The 21,193-nt window shown below is 44.8% G+C and overlaps 1 protein-coding gene across 7 annotated transcripts in view; it reads left to right on the top strand.

Moving 5' to 3' along the window:
• Nucleotides 1–21,193, top strand: part of ANKS1A (ankyrin repeat and sterile alpha motif domain containing 1A) — a 175,074-nt gene that overhangs the window by 111,936 nt on the left and 41,945 nt on the right. For 6 of the 7 annotated variants that reach the window (XM_050953009.1, XM_050953010.1, XM_050953012.1 and 3 more), the window contains one exon: nt 7,138–7,244. In XM_050953009.1, the coding sequence (XP_050808966.1) occupies nt 7,138–7,244 (107 nt within the window). Of the gene's footprint in view, nt 1–6,955; nt 7,245–21,193 lie in introns of those variants that run through there. The other variant, XM_050953014.1, reaches the window with a different exon arrangement.

Below are 21,193 nucleotides of genomic sequence, written 5' to 3' on the forward strand. Positions count from 1 at the left end.
ACGCATTTTGTTCTGTAGAAGTTCAATTTAGGCTTCGGTCTCAAACATTTTCTCTCTCGATCTTGTAATCTCACTTAACAAAAATACCCAGTTTTAATATAGAGATGAAAGTATCAAGGGTTGCCTCTAAATTCATATCTCCAGCTCCGTCAGCCAGTTGTCTTGTATACTGTGGCAGCCAACTATGTAAGAAAGTATAAAGAAGTCTCATTTTCCGATCCTGTGTGGCTTGTTTCAGCACCCAGGCTCCCTGGAATGAACTTCCTAATTGTCTTCACATTGGAGTCTCTCTTGTAGGCTCCCGCAAATATTCCACAGATTAAATCTATAAATAACATTTCTAGATGCCTTGGAGCAGAAGCCCTTGAACAAAGCTTATATAAGACTCTGCTTTTGAAGGATGGAGGATCCTTTTCAGGCTCTCCAGATGCCAGTCGTGCTCTCTCCCCTGGGAAGACAATGAAAAGGCATTGATGCTCGAACATAAAAGATCTTCTCTGCCTCAGGAATGCACTAAAATTCGCTGTTACGAAGCCTGTGATGGAAAATGATTTTATGAGAAGCTCATGATGTCTCTGCAGATGGAATAATAAAAAAACTCCACTTTTATATGTCTGCCTCTAAATATGAATGGAAGATGGCTAAGGCCTTGGTAGAATTAGGTAAGGAAACATGGCTTAGTGGCTAAGGCCAACTGGGCTGGGATTCAGGAGATTTGGTCTCAAGAATTCTGAACTCAGATACAGGATCCTTGTGTCCTTAGGCCAATAGTTTAATCTCTCTGTACCTCAGTTCCCCGTGTGTTAAGTGGCAGATAATACTTACTTTCTCTCACCCTCTGCCCTCTCTGAAAGTGTGAGAGTGTAATAAGTACTTTATGGGCAGAATTTAGGATGATGCCCATTGCTGGTCAACACTTGTAATGCAGTGGCCATGGCCTTGTTTCGTATGCTTGGCACTTTGCAGGCTGCTCCTGGCAGATGCTCCAGTTTGTCGAAAGATCAGCTTCAGTGATACAGGATAAGGAAAATAATAGTACTGCATGTCTCCAACATAATCTAAGCTGACTTCCTTATGGCAGAGACTTTTCTGTTCCCCTGGATTGCTCCCTAAATACTTATTCTCCTTTCCTCCCCCCGCCTTTAACCAGCAGCAGCCAAAGGGAGGGCTAGTGAAAGCTTCTGTTTGCCTCGGCTCTGGTGTTTTGGAGGAGCGACACGTGAGAAAGCGAAGGGGGGCTTCGCAGTGAGAAATCCTGCCTTTTTACATTTTCCAAACCCAAAGTGCTCCATTTAAGTGCTTCAGTGGAACAGCATCTCAGCTCCGATAAGGTGCTAATATGTATTTGTACACACAGTGCGCGTCTGCCATAGTAAGCCTTAGCTTACTGCAGTTTGCTGCTTGGGTTTTGCATTGGCCAGGCGGTACCCGTCATTTGTTCCCAGTGGGAGTCTATCCTGTGACTGCTGTAGATCCCTACTTACTAATTAGAACTTGCCTCTCAAGTCAAATAGCACTACAGCATGTGTGTGTTGAAATAGGATATAGTTTGGGTCCAATGCAATGGTGACCAGTTAGCATTTTCCTTTGTGACAGCCCCCCTTCGCAGGACTGTTTGTAGCCATAGCCAGGAGTTTGTTTGATTGACGTCATTAGTGAAGAGGCCTGAGGAGAAGGGTTTCCATTTTTGCTTCAGCTATTGTGCAAGGAGATGTTGGTAAAATGGACAATGTTTTTCAGAAATGGGCTGACACGTGCAGCTGCTTTGTTCTTAACCCATATGATTTTCTATAGGCTGTGCTGTATTACAGATTTCCTTTAGATCCTCTGTGCAGCAGCTGCTCTAGACGCTCAGGTGGAGAATAGCAGCATTTTTCCAGTAGAAAAGTTTTCCATTTTCTTCTTTTCCCCCTTTCTTTCTCCTTTCCCTCCCACTCCCCAAAATGATTTTTAGTGGCTGGGACCGGGCGAATGCATTGCCAGCCTCTTCCTGCCAGGAGGCATGAGTGCGGCTGTCTTGGAAGTGGTTACACCAGAGCTATCCCTTTGCATCTTTTTTGTAGTTTAACCTGTGTTGTGCAGTATGTCTGTTGAGCTGTACTCATGATGCAAGTCGTCTCTCACAGAGACCATGACAAGGAGCTCCCCAGGTTTATTTTTACCTCTCCCAGAGCAGGTGGTGTTTGGGGAGGGTATCTGTAGTCAAATCCCTGAGTTTCACACCCTGCAGTGCTAGTTTGCCCTGCTCAGTGCGTTATGGAACTAATCTGTTCTGAACCCCCGCTTTTTCCAGCTGCATTACTGTACTTATCTGATCCTTGTTTTGAAGAGAAGAGAGGACCCAACAGGAAGGAAAGATGGTCCAGTGGTTAGGGCACTAGCCTAGGACTTGGGGGACTGGGGTTCAAATCTCTGCTATACCACACTCCCTATGTGACCTTGGGCAAGTCACTTAGCCTCTCTGCCTCAGTTCCCCAGCTGTAAAATGGGGATAATGGCCCTTTCTTGCCTCATGGGGGGGAAGGGATGTTGTGAGGAATACATTTGAGACACATGCAGATAGTAAGGTATAGGGGGAGGGATAGCTCAGTGGTTTGAGCATTGGCCTGCTAAACCCAGGGTTGTGAGTTCAGTCCTTGAGGGGGCCATTTAGAGATCTGCGGCAAAAATCTGTTTGGGGATTGGTCCTGTTTTGAGCAGTGGGTTGGACCAGATGATCTCCTGAGGTCCCTTCCAACCCTGATATTCTGTGGTCTAACTATATGGCCCCTGTTACCAAAGATAGATGGCTTTCTTTTTTACAGCATTTGGGTTTGAACTTATTGCTCAGTCAACAGGAGTCAGATTTCTGGTTTCCCAGGGGCCTTGCGGAGGATGACCTATTATATCCAACCTACTTCTTGGCTGGATCCCAAGGGTGGGTTATCTTAAACCAAGGAAAAAACCCTTCTGTCCAGTTGAAGTGTATTCATTGATCTGTGTCTGTAAGTGCTTTTCAATGGCTTGGATGATCAAGAAATCCTGGCTCTTAAAGAGCAATATAGTCTTCATGTCAGCTCCATCTTAAAGCAGTTTTTTGGCCTGGGAACAAAAAGCTTTGTATTGCTTCAACGATTCAGCCTTTGGTCTGTATCCCTGCAGAAGTTGGTGTGTTGTACAGTCTCGCGTTCCTTATTTCAACAGCCTGCTCTTGATCATTTCTTCTGCAGAGACTTTGCCTTCCCATGTGTTGAAAAGATGAAAAAATATCAGGGGTGGGGTAGGGGAGAATGGCCTCCTTGACAGAAACTCAACCCCACCACACTGCAGCTCCCTAGCCCACTGCAGCTTTGGCTGTTTGCACTGGGAGGCGAGACTTGTATGATGCCTGCTGGTTTACAGTGGTTTGTCAGGCAGGGTTTCTCTCTCTGAGCAGGAGGAGACGAGTGGTCTCCGCACAATGAGACGAGTGGTCTCCGCACAATCAATCATCCTGATGTAGGTGGGGGGCTTGGTGTACTGGACAGGGAGTATATCTGGGACCTTGTGAGTTAACTGTGCAGTTAGCTGGAGACACAAGCTTGAAATGTGGATCATGTTTTACTGGACAAAGAGGGAGGCTTATTAGCATTCTGCATTTGACTAATCAGTTTTAATCCCAGTAGTGCTCAACACTGGCTATATTTCCTGCATCTGAGAGAACTAATGGCTAATTGATTTAGATCTCTTTGCCTGTATATCCTGGTAATGGACTTGATTTGGTTTATAGCCCACCTTGAGGGACTGGAGGGCATTTGGCTAATGGTTTGGCCCATCAGACCTTGTTCCATCCTCCTTTCAGTCCCAATAATTGCACTGCTTGAAGTTTGGCCCTCCTACTTGTGCCTCTTGCATCTGAACTGTACTGTTGGACTGCAATGAAGACCAAGAATACAGCCTGTGATTTTCCTGTAGACTTATTATAACATAAGTTGGTCATGTCCTCCATTCCAGACAAGCCATGTTAAAACACCTGTTAGACCCTGTGCAAAAGTACAGTCCACTCTAAGGAAATTTCTTAGGGTTTGAACCATATCCTCCTCTGTGTGGTATCAAGCACACTGTCAGCACTTAAATAACCATTGTCAGGTGCTATTACTTGGGAACCTTTTTTCCATAACTGGACCCTTCTGGGGGCTCACTGAGCCCTAATACCTTCAGTCTTTTAAAGCTTGTTGCGTTACCTGGGGAAATGACTACACTAGACATGGAATTTAATAACTTAGTCCTGTTTTTGTTAAGATTGCTAAAGAGCAAGTGTCATCAGAAATACAAATTAGTCTATCTACTCTTGTGTATTTTCTATCTGAAACCAAGGCCAGACTCTTAGCAGAAATCATAGCGCTGCATATAATTGTATCAGGGTTGGGGGGAGCTGGTTAGATTTAGGACCTGGAGTCTCTCCACTTTCTCTGTAAACTGAAGTTGTGATCAGACTTCTGTTACAGCTTGTGACCCAAGGGAGCAGTGTAGGGGGCTAATTCACTCTTCTCCTGCTTATAATATTCAGACATAAATTATTCAAGGGCATCTTATGCTTCTCTAAATAATGCTGGCAGACTTCAGATGTTTGATCTCTAGGACCCCCCCCCACTGGTATTAAATATCCAAAATCCAGCCTCTCCCCCTAACCAGTTTTGCTGGCATCTCAGTGAGTTTAAAGATTTAACTGTCACTCCGCTGTTAAAGGCAGAGAGGTTTGCAAATATACCAAAGGCTAAGTAAATATTTTTATAAAATCCAAGGAAGGAGCTGACATAGCCTCAGTCCCCCTCACTGATGCCCGGCTGCCTCCAGACACACTTGTATTAGGGCAGCAGGAATTTCTGCACCTCATACCGGATAAATTCTAAGCCAATTGCAAATCACTTCAAACTGTCAAAGCTAACCGGTAACATTGTTTTTTGAAAACCAAGCCATGTAGCTCATCATTGAATAAATATTGAGAAGTCGGCAATTTCAGCTTGACAGTTACAAAGCTGCTGTCTCCCACCCCCCTCTTTTCTTCTCCTCTCTCTCGGCAGCTTCAATACTGAAGTCTGATCACTGCTGGTACATTAGATGGAAACATTGGGAGGAGGAGGGAGGGAGGGAGAGGCAGCGTGAGAGCAAGAGACGGGACTGAGAGTGGAACAGTGAGCATGGAGCTCACTGCCTTCAGACAAAGCACTCTGCTGCAGCGCTCTGCAAGGGCGCATCATCGATTGCTTGGTACAGACCACAGCTGTACCAGAAATGATAGTGGGGAAGAATGGAGTCCCTGGGCAAACAGGAGCCTGCTGCTTGAATTCCAGGGTTAGATGCTGTCCCTCTGCACAGACTGTGTTAGGCAAGGGAGACGGAAAGCTTTCTTGAGCTCTGCATCTCGGGTGCGGCAGTATGCGTTTGGCTGGCTGGCTCTCTAGAACGTATTGATCACGGCTTGCTTAGCAGAGGAGCTCTCCTGTGGACCAGCGCAGCAGTGGGATCCCTGACTCCAAGATCTTTCTGATAACACAGTGAGCTCTGTGTTGTGCAGGCATTTCTGGGGGTGGGAAGGATGTCTTAGAATGTGCAGAGCGACTTCAGTTAATGAGAAGGTTCAGAGCAAGAAACCCCCGGATTCCTGGTCCTCTCTATTTTTCACATGCCTTGAAAGACGGATGTGCTAGGAATCTGGAGAAATTCTGTGTGTCTTGCATACCAGAACCTCTGAGTAGGATGCAAAGGTCGTCTCTGAACTTTTCTTTCCTTGGCATATCTAATGTCTTGAGAATTTCTAGAGGAAAACAACGAGTTACTGGACTGTCTTCTCGGGGTTGGGGAAGGGAGAGTTTGCCCATATGGTTTCTGTAGGACATTTGAAGAACGAGTTTCTGATTTGTCGAATGGCTGAAAGGAGGTGCATGTCATGGACATGAGCTACTGCAGGAAGAGGGGAGCGTGTGTGTATGTTCGCTTTCCTTTTTATTTTGGCTTAGTTATGGAGCAAAGAACTAAAATGCCTCCTTCCCCAGAGCTGCATTCCATCTGATTGAGTGGCTCGGATGGCAGCATCTGCATTTAGATGAGAAAAATGAAGGAAGGTCAAATCCAAGCTTGTGCAGAACACCTGGCAGGACAGAATGCATTGGGTGGAAAATGTGCTGATTCCGCTTTCTCTCTGTCTTACCCAATGCTGCAGTGTAGTTAGTTGCTCCGGTCTAGGATGTTGAATCTGGTGCCCAGCCCAGCCCAAGCAGCCTGCAGGGATGTGGTGCCTCTGGAAGGGTGGTAACATGACAATGCCAGGACTCCTAAACTCAGTCTTCTGTCACTCGTACCTCTGCTCCTCGTAACAAAATAGCAGAGAGGACCCGTTACCATGGTTTGCCTATTTCGGGACTGTTTAGGGAAAAAAAGTATAAACTCTTCCTATCTTCTGCTGCAGTTTGTGTGCTTCATTTCTGTCTTGCATGTCTTCCTGTGGACAGCTGTTCTGTAGTCTGGCTGCTGCTACCACTTTTCTGAAAGTCCGTCGTGTCTGTTTGTGTCTCTCTCAGCTGCATGAAGATGTATTCTCTCTCTAGCTGCTTTGTGCCTCCAGTATTAACGGCCCTTCTCGCTGGCCGAGCATACAGAATATTGCACCTGAAGTTGCATGGACGAAAGGACTCGCGCGGCTGTATGTATTTGTGAGCGCTTTCTCACCATGGTCTTGCACCTGCACTTCTGACATGGGATGCCTTGGGTAAAAGTTTTCTGCCCGCTGAGATGAGACAAGGATTTGATCAGCATCCCTCTGGGGGCTGGGCTTTGCTCGTACGCTTGGCAGGAAACGTGCGGAAGCCCAGAAAACCATGCATATAATGTCATGGTCCCCGAAAGGGTTCTAAACAGCTTACTCTTGCAGGATGTTTTTGAGTATAACTGGGATACAAATTAAAGCTTCAGTCCGTGGGCAGCACCAGGAGCTTATTGTCCATGGTCTGTGTGTGCATGAAGAGTTGTCTACCCTCTGACTTGTACTGTGATCATAGTTTGACTTCTTTACAATAGTGACTATGATGTGGCAATGCCATCTATCTTCCTCAGAGTGCCGCTGCTACCGACTTAACAGTTTTTCCCTTTTCAAGCGTCTGCCGATTCCTCTCTCGTCAGGTTCGCGGATGCTGGAGCAGAGCGTCGGGGAGTGGCTGGAGTCCGTTGGCCTGCAGCAGTATGAGAGTAAGCTGCTTTTGAACGGCTTTGACGATGTCCGCTTCCTGGTAAGTAGCTGTATGGGATTTTGGCCAAGTTTTTTCCCAGCATCCATAAACTTGTTACAAGGCCCTGTGTAATCTGCAGCAAACTTGACCTATGTTCTGTACCAAGGACTCTTGGATTCTGTGGCACTCCAATGAAGCAGCTGCTGGAGGTTCAGAAGGGGTAGCCTGGATTATTCATTTTCATATTTAATTGCAGCTAAATCACATTCATCTGCACTCATCAGCAGTGGGGGAGCTATCCCATGCATAAGGAGATGGCATAAAAGATTGTTTTGGATAAGTGGATTTACAGAAAAAACAGAAACCGATAGCACTGGCACCAGGTTTCTCCCAACTTCCTTGCAGACAGGATATCTATGCCCTTCTTCCCACATCCTGGGGACCCGTAAGACTGACTGTCTGGTATATTGTGTTCAGTTGAACCAGAGCTTCTAGCTTTTTCCAGACAGATGCTAACACTTCTGGATAGGAGGGAATGCTTAAAGAAAATCTGTTTGCTTCCCCAGTTGTCAAGCTCTCACAGAAGTCAGGAGTCTAATCTTTGAGCCTCATGCAACTCTGAGTTAGACTGGGATCTCTCTCACCTGTGCATGTAGCATTCCCCTCACCATTAAGTGTAATTAAAACAAATCTAAATGAAACTCTTTTGAAATGAAGGCAACAGGATATGTCTGGATTTCCTGGTCATACAGGGAAGCTTGAACTAAGGGCGCACTTAAAACAGGCAACCCTCACTCCCAAGTGGCCTCTTGAGAGTATCCTCAAGGTTTCCATTGGCTTAGGTTAGCCTTTAAAGATGAATCTCTAACAGGCAACCAGTCTTTGCTGGTCTTTTAGGTGGACTCTTAAAGGTCAACTGCAGCTGATATGTGGCCTAGTGAGGTGCCCTCAAAGTGGAGTCCAGAAAGTGTTTTTTGCTTGTGAGTTAGCCCTCAGGGATATCCAGGCTTGGCTTCTCTTCCTTTGCTGGAGGACTGGAAAATGAGGGTCAAATGTTATTTATACGTATTGCCTTTGTGCCTAGGAACCCTAGTCATGGGTCAGGAGCCCTTTGTAAAAACAGTCCCTGCCCCAGAGAGCTTAAAATCTAAGTAGTGACCTCCCAAGCTGCTGCTTTCCTCAGGGCATGTCAAGAGAGGATGTTGTCACTCCATCCTCTTGGCTTTGCTAAACCTTGTTAGTGTAATTTAAACCCATTTTAATAGTTGAAGATGGAAGCGAAGCCAAGTTAACGTCTATTCTGAGTGTGGAGAGAACTGCAGTCCACTTTAATGTCATTATCCCGCTCTAGTCCACCTGCAAAATCAGCCAAGTTGAGACATGGTGGCTCTACTGCTAAGAAAGGGGGGGCGGGCTGGGAGGGAAAATAACCGGTTTTTTTTTAAAGAAAAATAAAGGGCATAATACAACTTTCCTTGCTTTGCAGTTCACCTTTAAATCACTTGTATATCTAAGGTTAGTATTGCTACATCCAGAGTATGGTGCTATAGCATGAAATGTGTGGCTAATGCCAAGGTAAAATCAGCGTCAATGCCTCCACTCTCTGCTAGCCGGGAGCGTTATCCTGGAGGTGGAACTCACTCCTTATAACTGCAGGGTTCTGGTCTGCTCTTGATTTAATTAAGAGAAACACAGCGGCTTTGCTGGAAGAAAGGGTGTTCCAAGGGGAATTGTAGGCTGTGAATAAGTAAAATAATGTATTTGCAAATGGAGAACTTCTAAAATGGTGTGCAGTGTTCAGAAAGTCAGTAGGGCTAGTTCAGTCTTCTGTCGCTGAGAGGGAGTTGGTGGTGCTCTCAGAACTGCTTTCGTGCAGATGAAAGTGGTGTATAATACTGGGGTGCTAGATCACTGCAGTGAGTTTGACAAAGGCAGATTCCAAAGCACCATGCGTGTGAGGGAATTAATTGTGTTTGTGGTCTGAGTGAAGCCTTCCACCCACTTGTGAGCCTGGAACACAGCAGCTGTTCAGCGCTGTATGAGGTACTTTGGGAGGTGAGGGGGAGAGGTGGGAAGACTCGCCTTTCCTGTGGTTTCAACTGGAGAATTTAGTGAGGCAGAAGATAATTAGCTGGTTGGGCGGTAGCCTGGACTACAGGATAAACATTCCTGTGAATGACATGGGGCCTGGAAGGTGCACTTGTATACTGTAAATATAGCACTCTTACCCAGCAGATTTGCTTCCTGTGAGTGTTCAGTCAGGTCTCTTTGCTTCTGTGACAAATGACTTTTTCATTCCCTTTGCCTCTGGTTAGCTCTGCAGAGCTAATGCAGCTCTAAGACGGTGTCAGATTTTACTGTAGCTCATGCGTCTTCAGCGGAGCGTCTGCACTGGCCACAGTGTGCTATCCATCTATCCATGTCCAGGTGGACATTTTATCTCAGCCCCTCATGTGTCGGTCTCTTCCTATGACCATAGATGACTCTTGTCTTTAGCGTCTTTCTTTGTTTCCCTCGTGTAAGATTTTTCCCATCTGTTTGACTTTCTGTGAAGGTTATTATTTGTTTTTGATTAATTTTACCCTGACCTTTTTGTGCTGCTTGGCTATCCTGTGTAAATGAAACTGTCCCATTGTAGGCTGTCTGCAGTACCTTGGACAGCTCCGCCAGGCAACAGTGCGTAGATAGAAGAATTATCAGCCTTTGCCAGTTTCGCCAGGACTGTGTAGTTTGAAGAAGCTGTGTGTCCATTAACCTTTCAGCTTCCTGAAGCATTGGATGCTCCCATGTTTCAGGTAGTGTTCACATTAGCAGTGTGCCTAGTGGTGAGAACCGGGCTGGGGCTCAGTAGGCTCCATCCAAAGATTTGACATTGATTTGAGATGGGGCAATTTGATTGACTTCTGTGCTGCTTTACTCGTGTAAAATACATACCTCTCGTGGGCCGTAAGACTTACTGTTCTTGCAGGCTTGTGGTGCTAGCATCTCTGCACATCTTTCTTTTATTGTTGCTAGTGCCACATTGTGTGGTTGCTCTGGAGATGGTAATGGGTCCCCTGTTCAGATAATTTGATGGTGGTTTGGCTTTTGTGAAATGAGTGGCTGAGCCTCAGTCTAGGCCCTAGTGCTTAGGTGCCTCTGTCCCCACACCACGGCTACCAGGCGTGGCACTAGTTGACACTATGGTGCTAGTCTTTGTACAAAGGGCAAATGTTGAGTGAGCATGGAAGTGAACTATCCTCTTGTCCCCCAGAGAGGATCTCTTGAAGTCAAGGTTGGGCACATAAGGGGAAACTCTTAATCCCGCTGTGCCTGTCTTGAATGACTTGAATCCTCTGCTCTCTAGAACTCAGCCCAGCATAAGGTAGCAAACAATTGAATTTAAACCCTAGCTACTGGTGTTTCTTCTTTGTTACTTGTCCCTCGTTACCAGTGAGCAATTAGTGGGATCCATGTTAGGGCTGGGTTGCCTTGCCTTTGACTGATTGGAGCTTGAAGCTGGTACAGTAAGCACACTAGGAATGTACAGGTCTTAAAATTCTTCTCCACTTCTTGTTCCAGTTTGTTTTCTTGATGCTCATTCATAGTGCAAAGCCATCAGGCGCTGTACATATGAGGGACAGGTTATTTAGGAGTATTTTTTCAGTGATGGATTTTCACTAAATCAGATTGAATTATTAAAGAGGTGGTAGATGATAGCGTTTGGAAGTCTAACCCAATGGAGTTCTCAAAGCTTTCTGATGTGTTTGTTAGGCCCCACAGAATCAGCCTGTACATGACTTTTCTCGATGACTGAAAGTTTCCTTTATTAACCAGCCTAATTTTTCAGCTCTAATGAAGAATGTTTCAAACTGCAGAGGGATTTTTTTTCTGGAGTTCTTAAGTAGTTTTTATGTGAGGATTAATCATGATTAGAGCCTCAGGAGTGAGCCTCGAAATATTCAGTGTGAAGAGTAGCAAAGAATGCTGGGTAGCGGCTTACAAATGGCTAGATGGGCTATAAGGCTAATTAAGTTTTAGTAACAAAAATTAAGAAGTTGGCGTCTTTTGATATTGAAATGTTCTTGTTGCTTATATTAGATGCTGCATCACATTATCCAAAGTAGATCATGTTGCAGTTTTGTTTTAAGTATGCAGAGAATGTTTCCCTAGATGCCTTAATCCCCAGGTGGCCCATTTGTGAGCAAATAACAGGCTCTTAAACATTGGGTAAGCAAGAAAACATCAGAAGAACAAACAGTTACATGTGTAACTGCTGTCATATGGTTATAGTGTCCCAGAGCATCTATTTAGTCCAATTTTCCTTTGAAAGGTGTTCAGTTTACAGCCCTGGTTTAAAGGAGACTTTAAAAAAATATTCTAACAAAACTACAGCCTGTCCTGGGGTGACAGGAAGTAAATCCAATCTGTGCTTGTACAATTTCATTTGGTAGCATTACTTCGTTTGAGCAAAATTAAACATTACAATATGGAAGAGAACACAAAGCTGTTTCAGTGTATTCTGGAGCAGGGAAAACCATTTGTAGTAAGTTTCAGTGAATGTTGTGTGGAGTTGAGGGAGGTTATTTAGGGGTTGAGGAAGAAGGGTTATTTGTACAACAGAGTTCATTGCCCGTGATGGTAAGATGACCTGATCACTGCAAATGGCTTTCCATGGGAAGAATGAGTAGAAGTAAAAATTCGATGAGATCACTTGGGGAAACAAAGGGCTCCCAAATGTCACCAATGTGCAGTTAAGAAAGAGGGTCTCTGGGTATCTCAGGGTGCGATCTCATATGTGAGGCAATGTCGGCTAGGTCAGTACTTCAGTGGGAGTCCTTCAGGGAAAATCCAGGTAGTGCAGGAGCTGGTATCTCATTAGGTGATGCCTTTCCCATTAAATCAGTACTGAACCAGCACCCCCTGTGGTGGCAGCAGAGACTGTGCTGTGACAGGGATGATTTGAATAAAATGCAAAACCAGGGTCCTGAAAACCTTGGGCTGCCAAAACTCCTGTGACGCTTTTCTGAAAAAGCAACATTAGCCTCGAGGTGTCCTAGTTGCATAACAGTTTGGGTAATTACTGTTCACCAACAATTGAGTTGGATCAAGTATTCTTAATTTGCCATTCTAAACCACTGTGCAGCATTGTTCCATATTTGCTTTGATCCAACGATGGATGTGAAATGATTTCTGAATATGTAGCATGTTAATCATTTTGGGAAGAAAGGTGTTCCATGAATGTAATAGATTTTTTAGATTAGATGTTACTGATCTAATCTGGGAAGGCAGGCGGGCTCAGGGGGCTGGGATTGAGTTTATTTGTGGAGTTTCCAAGAATAGTAATCACATTGCTTTCATAAGACAGAGGTCAGTAGGTGACCCACAGCCAGCCTCCCTCGCTGGTCTGCAGATGTGCAATCAGCCGTATTGCTGCAGTATAGTAACAGCTCTGTGAAAATCATATCTCCACTAGTGTAGTGGGGAATCAATGCGCGCTGAAAGGAGGTGGTCAGTTAGTCTGGGAATCAGCACGTTTTCCCCTCTCAAGGTGCACTTATGCCTTTTAATGAGTGGTGCTGAACACAAAAAGAGTCTTTGGAGAGGTCTCTTTCCCCAGATTTATCATGAGGAGACAACAGTGTGAAACATAAACTGTAATGTGAGCTATGAACCTTTTATAGGTTTTCCAATAAAAAGAAAAGATGGAGTCCATTTTAGTGAAAAGCTATGATGTACTGCAACTGAGGAGCAGAGATTTCTCCCAGTGGCTCTGCTTTTAAGGCTCTTGTTTAGGAATGGAAAACCTCTGCTTATAGGTATGTGTAGAACCTGGGCTTTCTATGTCAGGAGGCTGCTTGGTTTCCACCATTGCTCAGTCCCGCTTTGATGAGAGCTGGTGAAATATGACAATTACTGCATAGAAATATAGTCAGTCTCTCACCTGAACACAGGATGGATTTGATTTAAATCATTAGTCAGGATTTAATCATGGATTTCCACATAAAAGTGCATTCTTGTTGGTTGTTATAACCTTAATATATATTCCTCACAACTCGGATAGATGTAGGTTTTGTTTTTGGAAGGTACACACTACATTTTTAAGTGATTTATTTTGCAAACTTTTCTGATTAGTTTTACAGCTATATCAGAAAATGAATGATTTGTTATTTCATTTACCAAAGGTAATTGAAGCAGATATTTATGAAAGCATTGAGAGGTGAATTATCTCCAATTCAGCAGGTTAATCATTAATATTTGGAGGATTTTCTTGCCATGCTGTATTAAGAGGAGAACATCACTAGACAGATATTTTAAATTGTTTTATTTAACTAAAACAACAACGTTATGTGTTCTGGATTTTCTTCTTCAACAGCAAACATATGATAATGTAACAAAACAAGCATAGAATTTTTTAATTTAAACATTCAAGTTTTTTAAAATCAGGTTTGTTTTTGTTAAAATGATTTAACTAAAATAGTCAAATGAAATATTTCAAAACAAAAAAATGAAATTGACTGTCAAGTCAATGTGAGAAACGTAAAGTATTGGCTTCTGTAGCTATCTCAGTCGTCTTCACCTTCATTTTCCTGTTTGTTCATAATCTGGAAAAGAAAAACAAGCTTTCCTGCTTTTTCAGGTCCCAAACGATTTCTCAATTTGGAACAAATTAGTCCAAAGGAAGAAAATATTCTTTCTACACTGGTAGAAGAAGCTATTGCTGTTAAAAGTGAAATTATCACTTCAACAGTCTCTGAATCCAGGTACTTAGGTGACTTCCACCAGTTCACTGGTGTGACTTTCTTTAAAACATCATCAGTAAACATATTTCTTGAATGGTTCTTATTCCCAAAGTGGGTCTCCTTTACATCCTGCTGCCATTATAGGTTTTCCCTTCTAGTGAGAGAATCGTATGGTAGATCTCAAATCAATGAAGGCTACACTCAGAAAGACCTCAAGAGTTCTGGAATATGCCGCTCAAACAATTTCACTTTTGTTTCTAGTCCCTTCTCACATTTATCTCCAGACCTCTTCTCCTTGTCCAGATCTATTCCACCCCCAACAATCTTCTATTCATTGAACTTTTTGAAACTTTGCACTTTTAGAGAGAGGTACGGGATTGACTCTGTGTACACAAATTTGCAGAGGGACAATAGGGTTGAGGTCTGTTATTTCTCACCTTCATGTATTTACTCAAAAACATTTTTGCTGTTAACAAGCATGTTATCTCTGGAGACACAAATCCACAGTTGGAGAACTGCAAAACTAAGCATCTCTGATGGTATCTTCTAGACTGAGCACTGAATCCCATTGGGTAGATAGAAAGATTAACCTAAATAATCTATACAGAAGCCCCTGGAACCCCATAAGATTGGGTCCCCTAATCCATGAACTATTGGAACTCATTTACAAAACTTTTTTTAAACATGACATGAATATATTGTCTCATACTATAGAATTAGAATTTATAATCCCTATTCCATGATGAGAGAGCTTTGAGCTATAACGTATCTTAATTAAAACTATCTTTAGATAGTTTTATTCCTCAAATCATTTTATCCAAAAAAAAATGAGTTAAATAAAAAAAATCCAATTTTTGAATATATTTTTTAAAAAATTGATTTTTATCCACCCTGCATGAACACTATTTGTAGTCCAGAAAGAAATGGGCTTTTGTGGAGGAACACAGATTTCTTTGGGGATTAATTATTTCTTGTTTTTCATAAACCAGCAACGACATATACAAAAAGTGAATAACTTGCAGCTTGTATATGTTTCCAATTATTGCCTGCTTCATGGGCTTTCCAACAGAATTGTGCCATTTTGTAACTTGTCAAATCTTCAAGATCAGACAATACTTGACCTAACATGTTAAGATGGGGGTAACAGTAATAAAATAGAAGATGGACATGAATAGCGAGATGTATGCCATGTTGTTGTAGCTGTGTCAGTCCCAGGCTATTAGAGAGACAAGGTACCCTTCAATTCCTAGGAGAATTGTGGTCTGGGTTCGTCTTAGAGTTCTTTATAGTAGGTGGTGTTGAAAGTTGTCGGCTGGCCTCGGTAACATAGTCATCGTGGTTGAGGACTATGATGGCGTTCCCTTGGTCTGCTGGTTTGGTCACTACCAGGAGTTTAAGGATATCATTAAATCTTTACCCAAACAACTACAAGAGAAATGCTACAAACTCATTCCCCACGAACTCCCTCAGAGATCTGCTACATGCTTCCCAAGATATGCAAAAAGGGAACGCTGGCAGAACTATCATATGCTGGCCGTAGCCCTCTTACTGAAGGTATATCAAGACTCATGGAAACCATCGTCAAACCACTCAGTGCACAAAGAGCTGACTTCCTCACCAACCCCGCAGCATTAACAACTACACTCAGAGCACAGTTCTTGTCACCGTGGATGTCACTTCCTTACCCACAAACATCCCTCAGAATGACGGCATAACTGCCTGTCTCAAATATTTACAAGATAATGGACAACGCTCAGATATCCACCCAACACAAATCACCAAACTCATCCGTTTCTTCCTCACCCATAACAATTTTACATTCAACAAAAAACCTTCTGTCTAAACGATGGGGTCAGCCATGGGTTCTAGGATGGCTCCTTAATACACTAACCTCTTCATGGGCACCTTGAAGAATTTCTGGACAAATGCACCACGAAACCAATGATATACCTGAGAGATATCAGTTATGATTTCATCCTCTAGACCAGGGGTCGGCAACCTATGGCGCGTGTGCCAAAGATGGCACGCAAGCCAATTTTTAATGGCACGCGGCTGCCTGCTGGGACTCTGTGCCCCATTAAAAATCCTGCCGTCACAGCAAGCCTCGGGGTCCATGGTCCCAGGCCGCAGTGCTGGCCTGAGCACAGCAATCCACTGCCCCCTCCCCTGCCTTCTCCGAGAGCCCTGTTGCCATGCGTGCGCGCAGCGCTCTGGAGGCCGGGGCTACGTGCTCCTGCAGGGCAGCGTTTGGCTCTGTGGGGAGGGAAAGAAGCTCCCTGCTCATCCGGAGCCCCGCTGCCAGGCGTACAGCACTCTGAGAGGCGGAGCAGGGCTGCGCATGCGGGCGGCGGGGGTGGCAGCTCCGGATGAGCGAGGAGCCTCATGGTAAGAGAGCTGGTGCCGGGGGTTTGGGGGGGGGGCAGCTAGCCAAGTCAAGGAACAGGGAGCAAGGGAAGTTGGATGGGGGGGTGGGATCCCGGGGAGGTGGTTAGGGGTGAGGGTCTCTGGAGGGGGCAGTCAGGGAGCAGGGAGGGTTGGATGAGGCATGGGAGTCCCGGGGTCTGTTTGGGAGGTGGATAGGGGTCATGGCAGTCAGGGGACAGGGAGCAAAGAGGGTCCTGGGAGAGCAGATAGGGTGTGGGGGGGTCTCTGGAGTGGGTGGTCAGGGGACAAGGCGCTGGCAGGGTTGCATGAGTCGGGAGTTCTGGGAGGGCTGTCAAGAGGCAGAGGTGTGGAGAGGGATTGGAGCAGGAAGGGAGCAGGGGGGGTTGTATGGGTCCATAGTTCTGGGGGTCCTGTCAGGAGGCGGGAAGTGGTTAGATAGGCATGGGAGTCCAGGAGGTCTGTCTGGGTGTGGGGGTGTGGATAGGGTTGGGGCAGTCAGGGGACAGGTAGGGAGTAGGGTCCTAGGGGGGTAGTCAGGGGATAAGAGGCAGGGAGGCTTAGATAGGGGGTTGGGTCCCAGGAGTGGGTAATTGGGACAAGGGGCAGGGCAGAGGTTGGGGGTTCTGGGGGAGGCAGTCACCCAGCCCTCTGCCCTGAGCCCCGTACCACCCAGCCCTCTGACTCCTTCACCCCCTTATGACCCCAGCCCTGACTGGCACCCCCACACATACCCAGCCCCACTACCCTGACACCTGCACCCTCCTCACATGCCCCTAGCCCTCTGCCCTAACTCTTGCACCCCCCACATCCCATGCACCCTGCACATCCCCACCCCTACCCTGAGCACCAAACGGCAGCCCTTGCACCCCCACTCGCATTCCCACGTGCACCCCTCACACCACATGGGAGCTGCCCAGGTAAGTGCTCCCACACCCAAACCTCCTGCCCCAATCCTGATCCCCTTCCTTCATTCTAGCTCCTGGCCAGACCCTTCACCCCCAGCCCTGTGCTCGGTCCACTCCAACTTTCAGCTCAGTGCAGAGAGAGGAAGAGAATGGGCCAGAACCAGGGAGAAGGTAGGTACCCACTGTATGTGGGCAGGACCGGGACCCCAGACAGGCACTGGGCTGAGCGGGTCCGGCAGCCGGGATCCCGGCTGGCAGGAGCTGGAGGATGGAATCCCTGAGCGGCAGTGGGCTGAGCGGCTCAGCCCACTGCTGGTCTGGGGTCCCAGCCACCAGCTCCACACAGCCCACTGTCGGACCCTTCCCAGCTGGGTCCTGGCCGCAGGCCCCACTCAGCCCACTGCCAGCCTAGGTGAACAGAACCCCAGACCAGCAGCGGGCTGAGTGAGTCGGTGGTGTAAGATAAACATTTTAATTTAATTTTAAATGAAGCTTCTTAAATGTTTTGAAAACATTGTTTATTTTACAATACAACACTAGTTTAGTTATATAATATATAGACTTGTAGAGAGAGACCTTCTAAAAAACATTAAAATGTATGACCAGCACGCGAAACCTTCAATTAGAGTGAATAAATGAAGACTCGGCACACCACTTCTGAAAGGTTGCCAACCCCTGTTATAGACAGTCAACTGAAACTCCCTCATAGATTTCCACCACAATTTCAACAACCACCACCCGTCCATTAAACTCTTTGGAACACTCCCACGCTACTATAAGTTTCTTGGACACCATGATCAGTGTCAGCAGTGGAACCCTACAGACAACTATATACAAAAAACCCACGGATCACCCCACCTACCTTCATAGATCCAGTAACCACCCCCAACACACCAAGAAATCTGTTATGTACAGCTATGCACTCAGATACCACAGAGTGTGCTCCAAGGAGGAAGTCAGGGATATGCATCTTAACATACTCAAAATCGCCTTCACCAAACAAAGACATCACACCAGAGAAGATCACATAATGGATCAGGCTACCCAAATGTCCTCAGAACCAGCTTAAATACAGAAATAAAACCTCCTCTGACTGTACACCTCTCGTTGTCACCTGCCACTGCACACTGGAACACATACGGGGTATTGTCAAATAATTATAACCCAAACTCAATGGGGACCCCATCCTGAAAGAAATCTTTCCTGAGCCCCCTCTTCTGGCCTTCAAACAACCCCCCTCCCCCAGCCTCTCCAAGCTCATTATCAGAAGCAGGCTCCCCCACAGACCAAGACACATCAGCTCAAAGTGACACTAGATCCTGTCAGAAGAAAAGAAGTATAACCTGCAGACCTATCTCAAATGCTACAGTGATCAATTCACCCCACAACGCACCTTTCAAGATTCATGCATCTTAGACATGCCTGCTACATCGTGTAGTGTATCTCATCCAGTGCACTAAATGCCCCAATAACAACTATGCGGGTGGAACCAGACAATCACTATGTTCTTGAATGAACTCACACAGGAAAATTGTAGACACAAACTCCCCATTACCTGTGAAAGAACACTTTCCACAAAGCGATCACTCTGTATCTGACCTCTCAGTCCTCATCCACAAAGGAAACCTGCACAACACTTTCAAAAGATGAGTTTAAATTAATAATTTTGCTTGTCACTAAAAATCATGGTCTTAATCAAGACTTTGGATTTCTGGCTTATTACAGCAATCTGTAACCCACTAACTCTGCTTTTTGTCATATGAGTAAAGGGGAGTTAATGGGGCATTCACCTTTAATGGTCTCTTAGCGCATAGTTTAGCATAAGTAGTTAGAATATCTGTTCAACCTCGTATTTAGCTGTGACCATTTTTAGTACCTTTCCCAGATCTGAGAAAGGGCTCTGTGTGTGTCTCACACAAACAGAAGTTGGTCCAATAAAAGATATTACCCTCACCCACCTTGTCTCATGAATAGGGAGAGAAGGCGGGGAGGAGACTGGGCGTGTGGGCAGAAGAGAGGTTAGCTGGAATGGAGGTCTGGCATTCTTTGAGCCATCCCAACATTTTTATCCTAAAGTATCTAGAAATGGGCTCCAAATTTCTTTGAAATCATATGATTGCTCTCCTCACCTGTAAGATTTTTTTTCCTATGTCTGCAAACACAGACCAGTCTGGATGCCACTGCTCTGTTCTGGGCATAAGCCTACTCTTCCACTGCTGTAAAGCGATCATTGCAACTCCAACTCTCTGTGGCAGAGTTAAACCCAGTTTAGTAGGTAAATAAACCTAGGATATAATAATCAGCTGAAGCTGAGCACTATTTAAACTCCTGCATAGAACCCCACAGATTTGATCTGTGTTTAATAATGTGCTGATAGCCTGAAAGTTTCCTCAAAGTTTCTCTTCACAGTAGTGCCTCAGTTGCTGTTTCTCTTATTAGGAAACAATGCATGGCCTCCTATCATCATTTATAATCCCAAGTGTGTTCCTGCTTGCAATAGGGGGATGGATGACTCTGTATGTTCATGCCTATCACAGGAATACTGTTGCTTTAAGTTTAGGGACTAGCTAGAGTTTGTCAACTTGTTCTCTGCTGGTAGCCAGAAAAACTGAGGAGGGAGAGGGACTGAAAGCATTGATGATGTGATGAGTGGAGTTAAACATAACCTTGGCACAGCCATGGATAGTATTTTAAGGAACACTGTCCCTAACGGGATGTTGCCTCTGTATATGAAGATTTGTAGGATTGAGCCCATTGTCACGTCTGTCCCAAAGTGGTCTCAATACTTTAATTCCCATGTATATCTTGTTTTGTTAAATATTTCCTTGCTGCTTGCAACCCAAACACTGGGGCATTTTAAAAACCTTCAAGTGAAACAGACTAGCTTTATAGTGAAATGCACAAAGGAAACTTCATGAATAGGTACACTAGACTTCGATAGCTATTTGAGGTTTAATCCAACAGGGCATTTGTAACACAAATGGTATGTTAAAAAAAAATAAAAATAAAAATAGGTCAGTTTAGCAATGTAGTTCTTTTTGTTCGGGCTTGCAACCATCAATATTTTTCCGGGGCTGCTTTCTACTAGGGGTGGACCTGAAAATAGCAATCTCATGCCACTCATTTCAGGCTGCACTTAATCTGTGGTCTGAGGAGGAGAGGGGGAAAGGGTCAGAAATGGCTTTTGGCCTAGTTTTCCAGAATGAGGCCTGAGTTCTTCCTTAAATGCTATGATACAGCCAATAAACTGAAGCACAGTTATGTCTCTGGAGAAGGTCCCTTATTCTTCTTCCTAGGGAGTGTTCTTAAAGTAGCTTCATTTCAGTAGTTCTGTGAACAATGCTGTAAAAGATGTTCACTGATCATTCGTCTTATTACTCTTCAGCGTGAGTCATTTAGTCCAAGGGGAAGGCCTTCCCTCCGTCACCCCTTCCCTAACCACTGTGCTTGCCTTCATGGCTGCGTTTCTGGCTGGAGGCAGTTGAATTGTGACATTTCCTTTTAATATAGGGCTTTGATTTGGTAAGAAGCTTGCTTTACTAGGGAAGGATTTTAAAAAAATAAAATGTAGTTTGCTCTTTCAAATTCTGCTTCCTTGATTTCTTGCCCACTGGAATATTTTCCTTGGAGAGAAAATAGGTTTTTTTTTTTGTTTTTTTTTAAATTTGTGTGATGGGTAAATCCAACCTAATTGCAGTTGCTAGTTGATTATAACTCAGTTGTATCATTCTGACCTTGCCCTAGCAAATGTAGCTTTGCAAATAGGATAGAATGCCAGGCAGACTTGCATGCCAAGCAGCATTCTTATTATAGTACTAATGAACCAGACCCATGGGCACATCCAACAAATCACTAGAAATGGAAGAACTTAACAGCTGCCTAAACTCAGAGCTTCCAGGCAAGCTATTGCCTCATCCCAAATTTGGGGAGCCAGGTAGTGGGTCATATGAATAACACCCATAGAAATTAAATATAGGAGAGCCCCCAGTGGTTCATT

This window comes from Gopherus flavomarginatus, chromosome 5 (genome assembly GCF_025201925.1).
Source record: "Gopherus flavomarginatus isolate rGopFla2 chromosome 5, rGopFla2.mat.asm, whole genome shotgun sequence".
In the NCBI taxonomy this organism is placed as follows: Eukaryota; Metazoa; Chordata; order Testudines; family Testudinidae; genus Gopherus; species Gopherus flavomarginatus.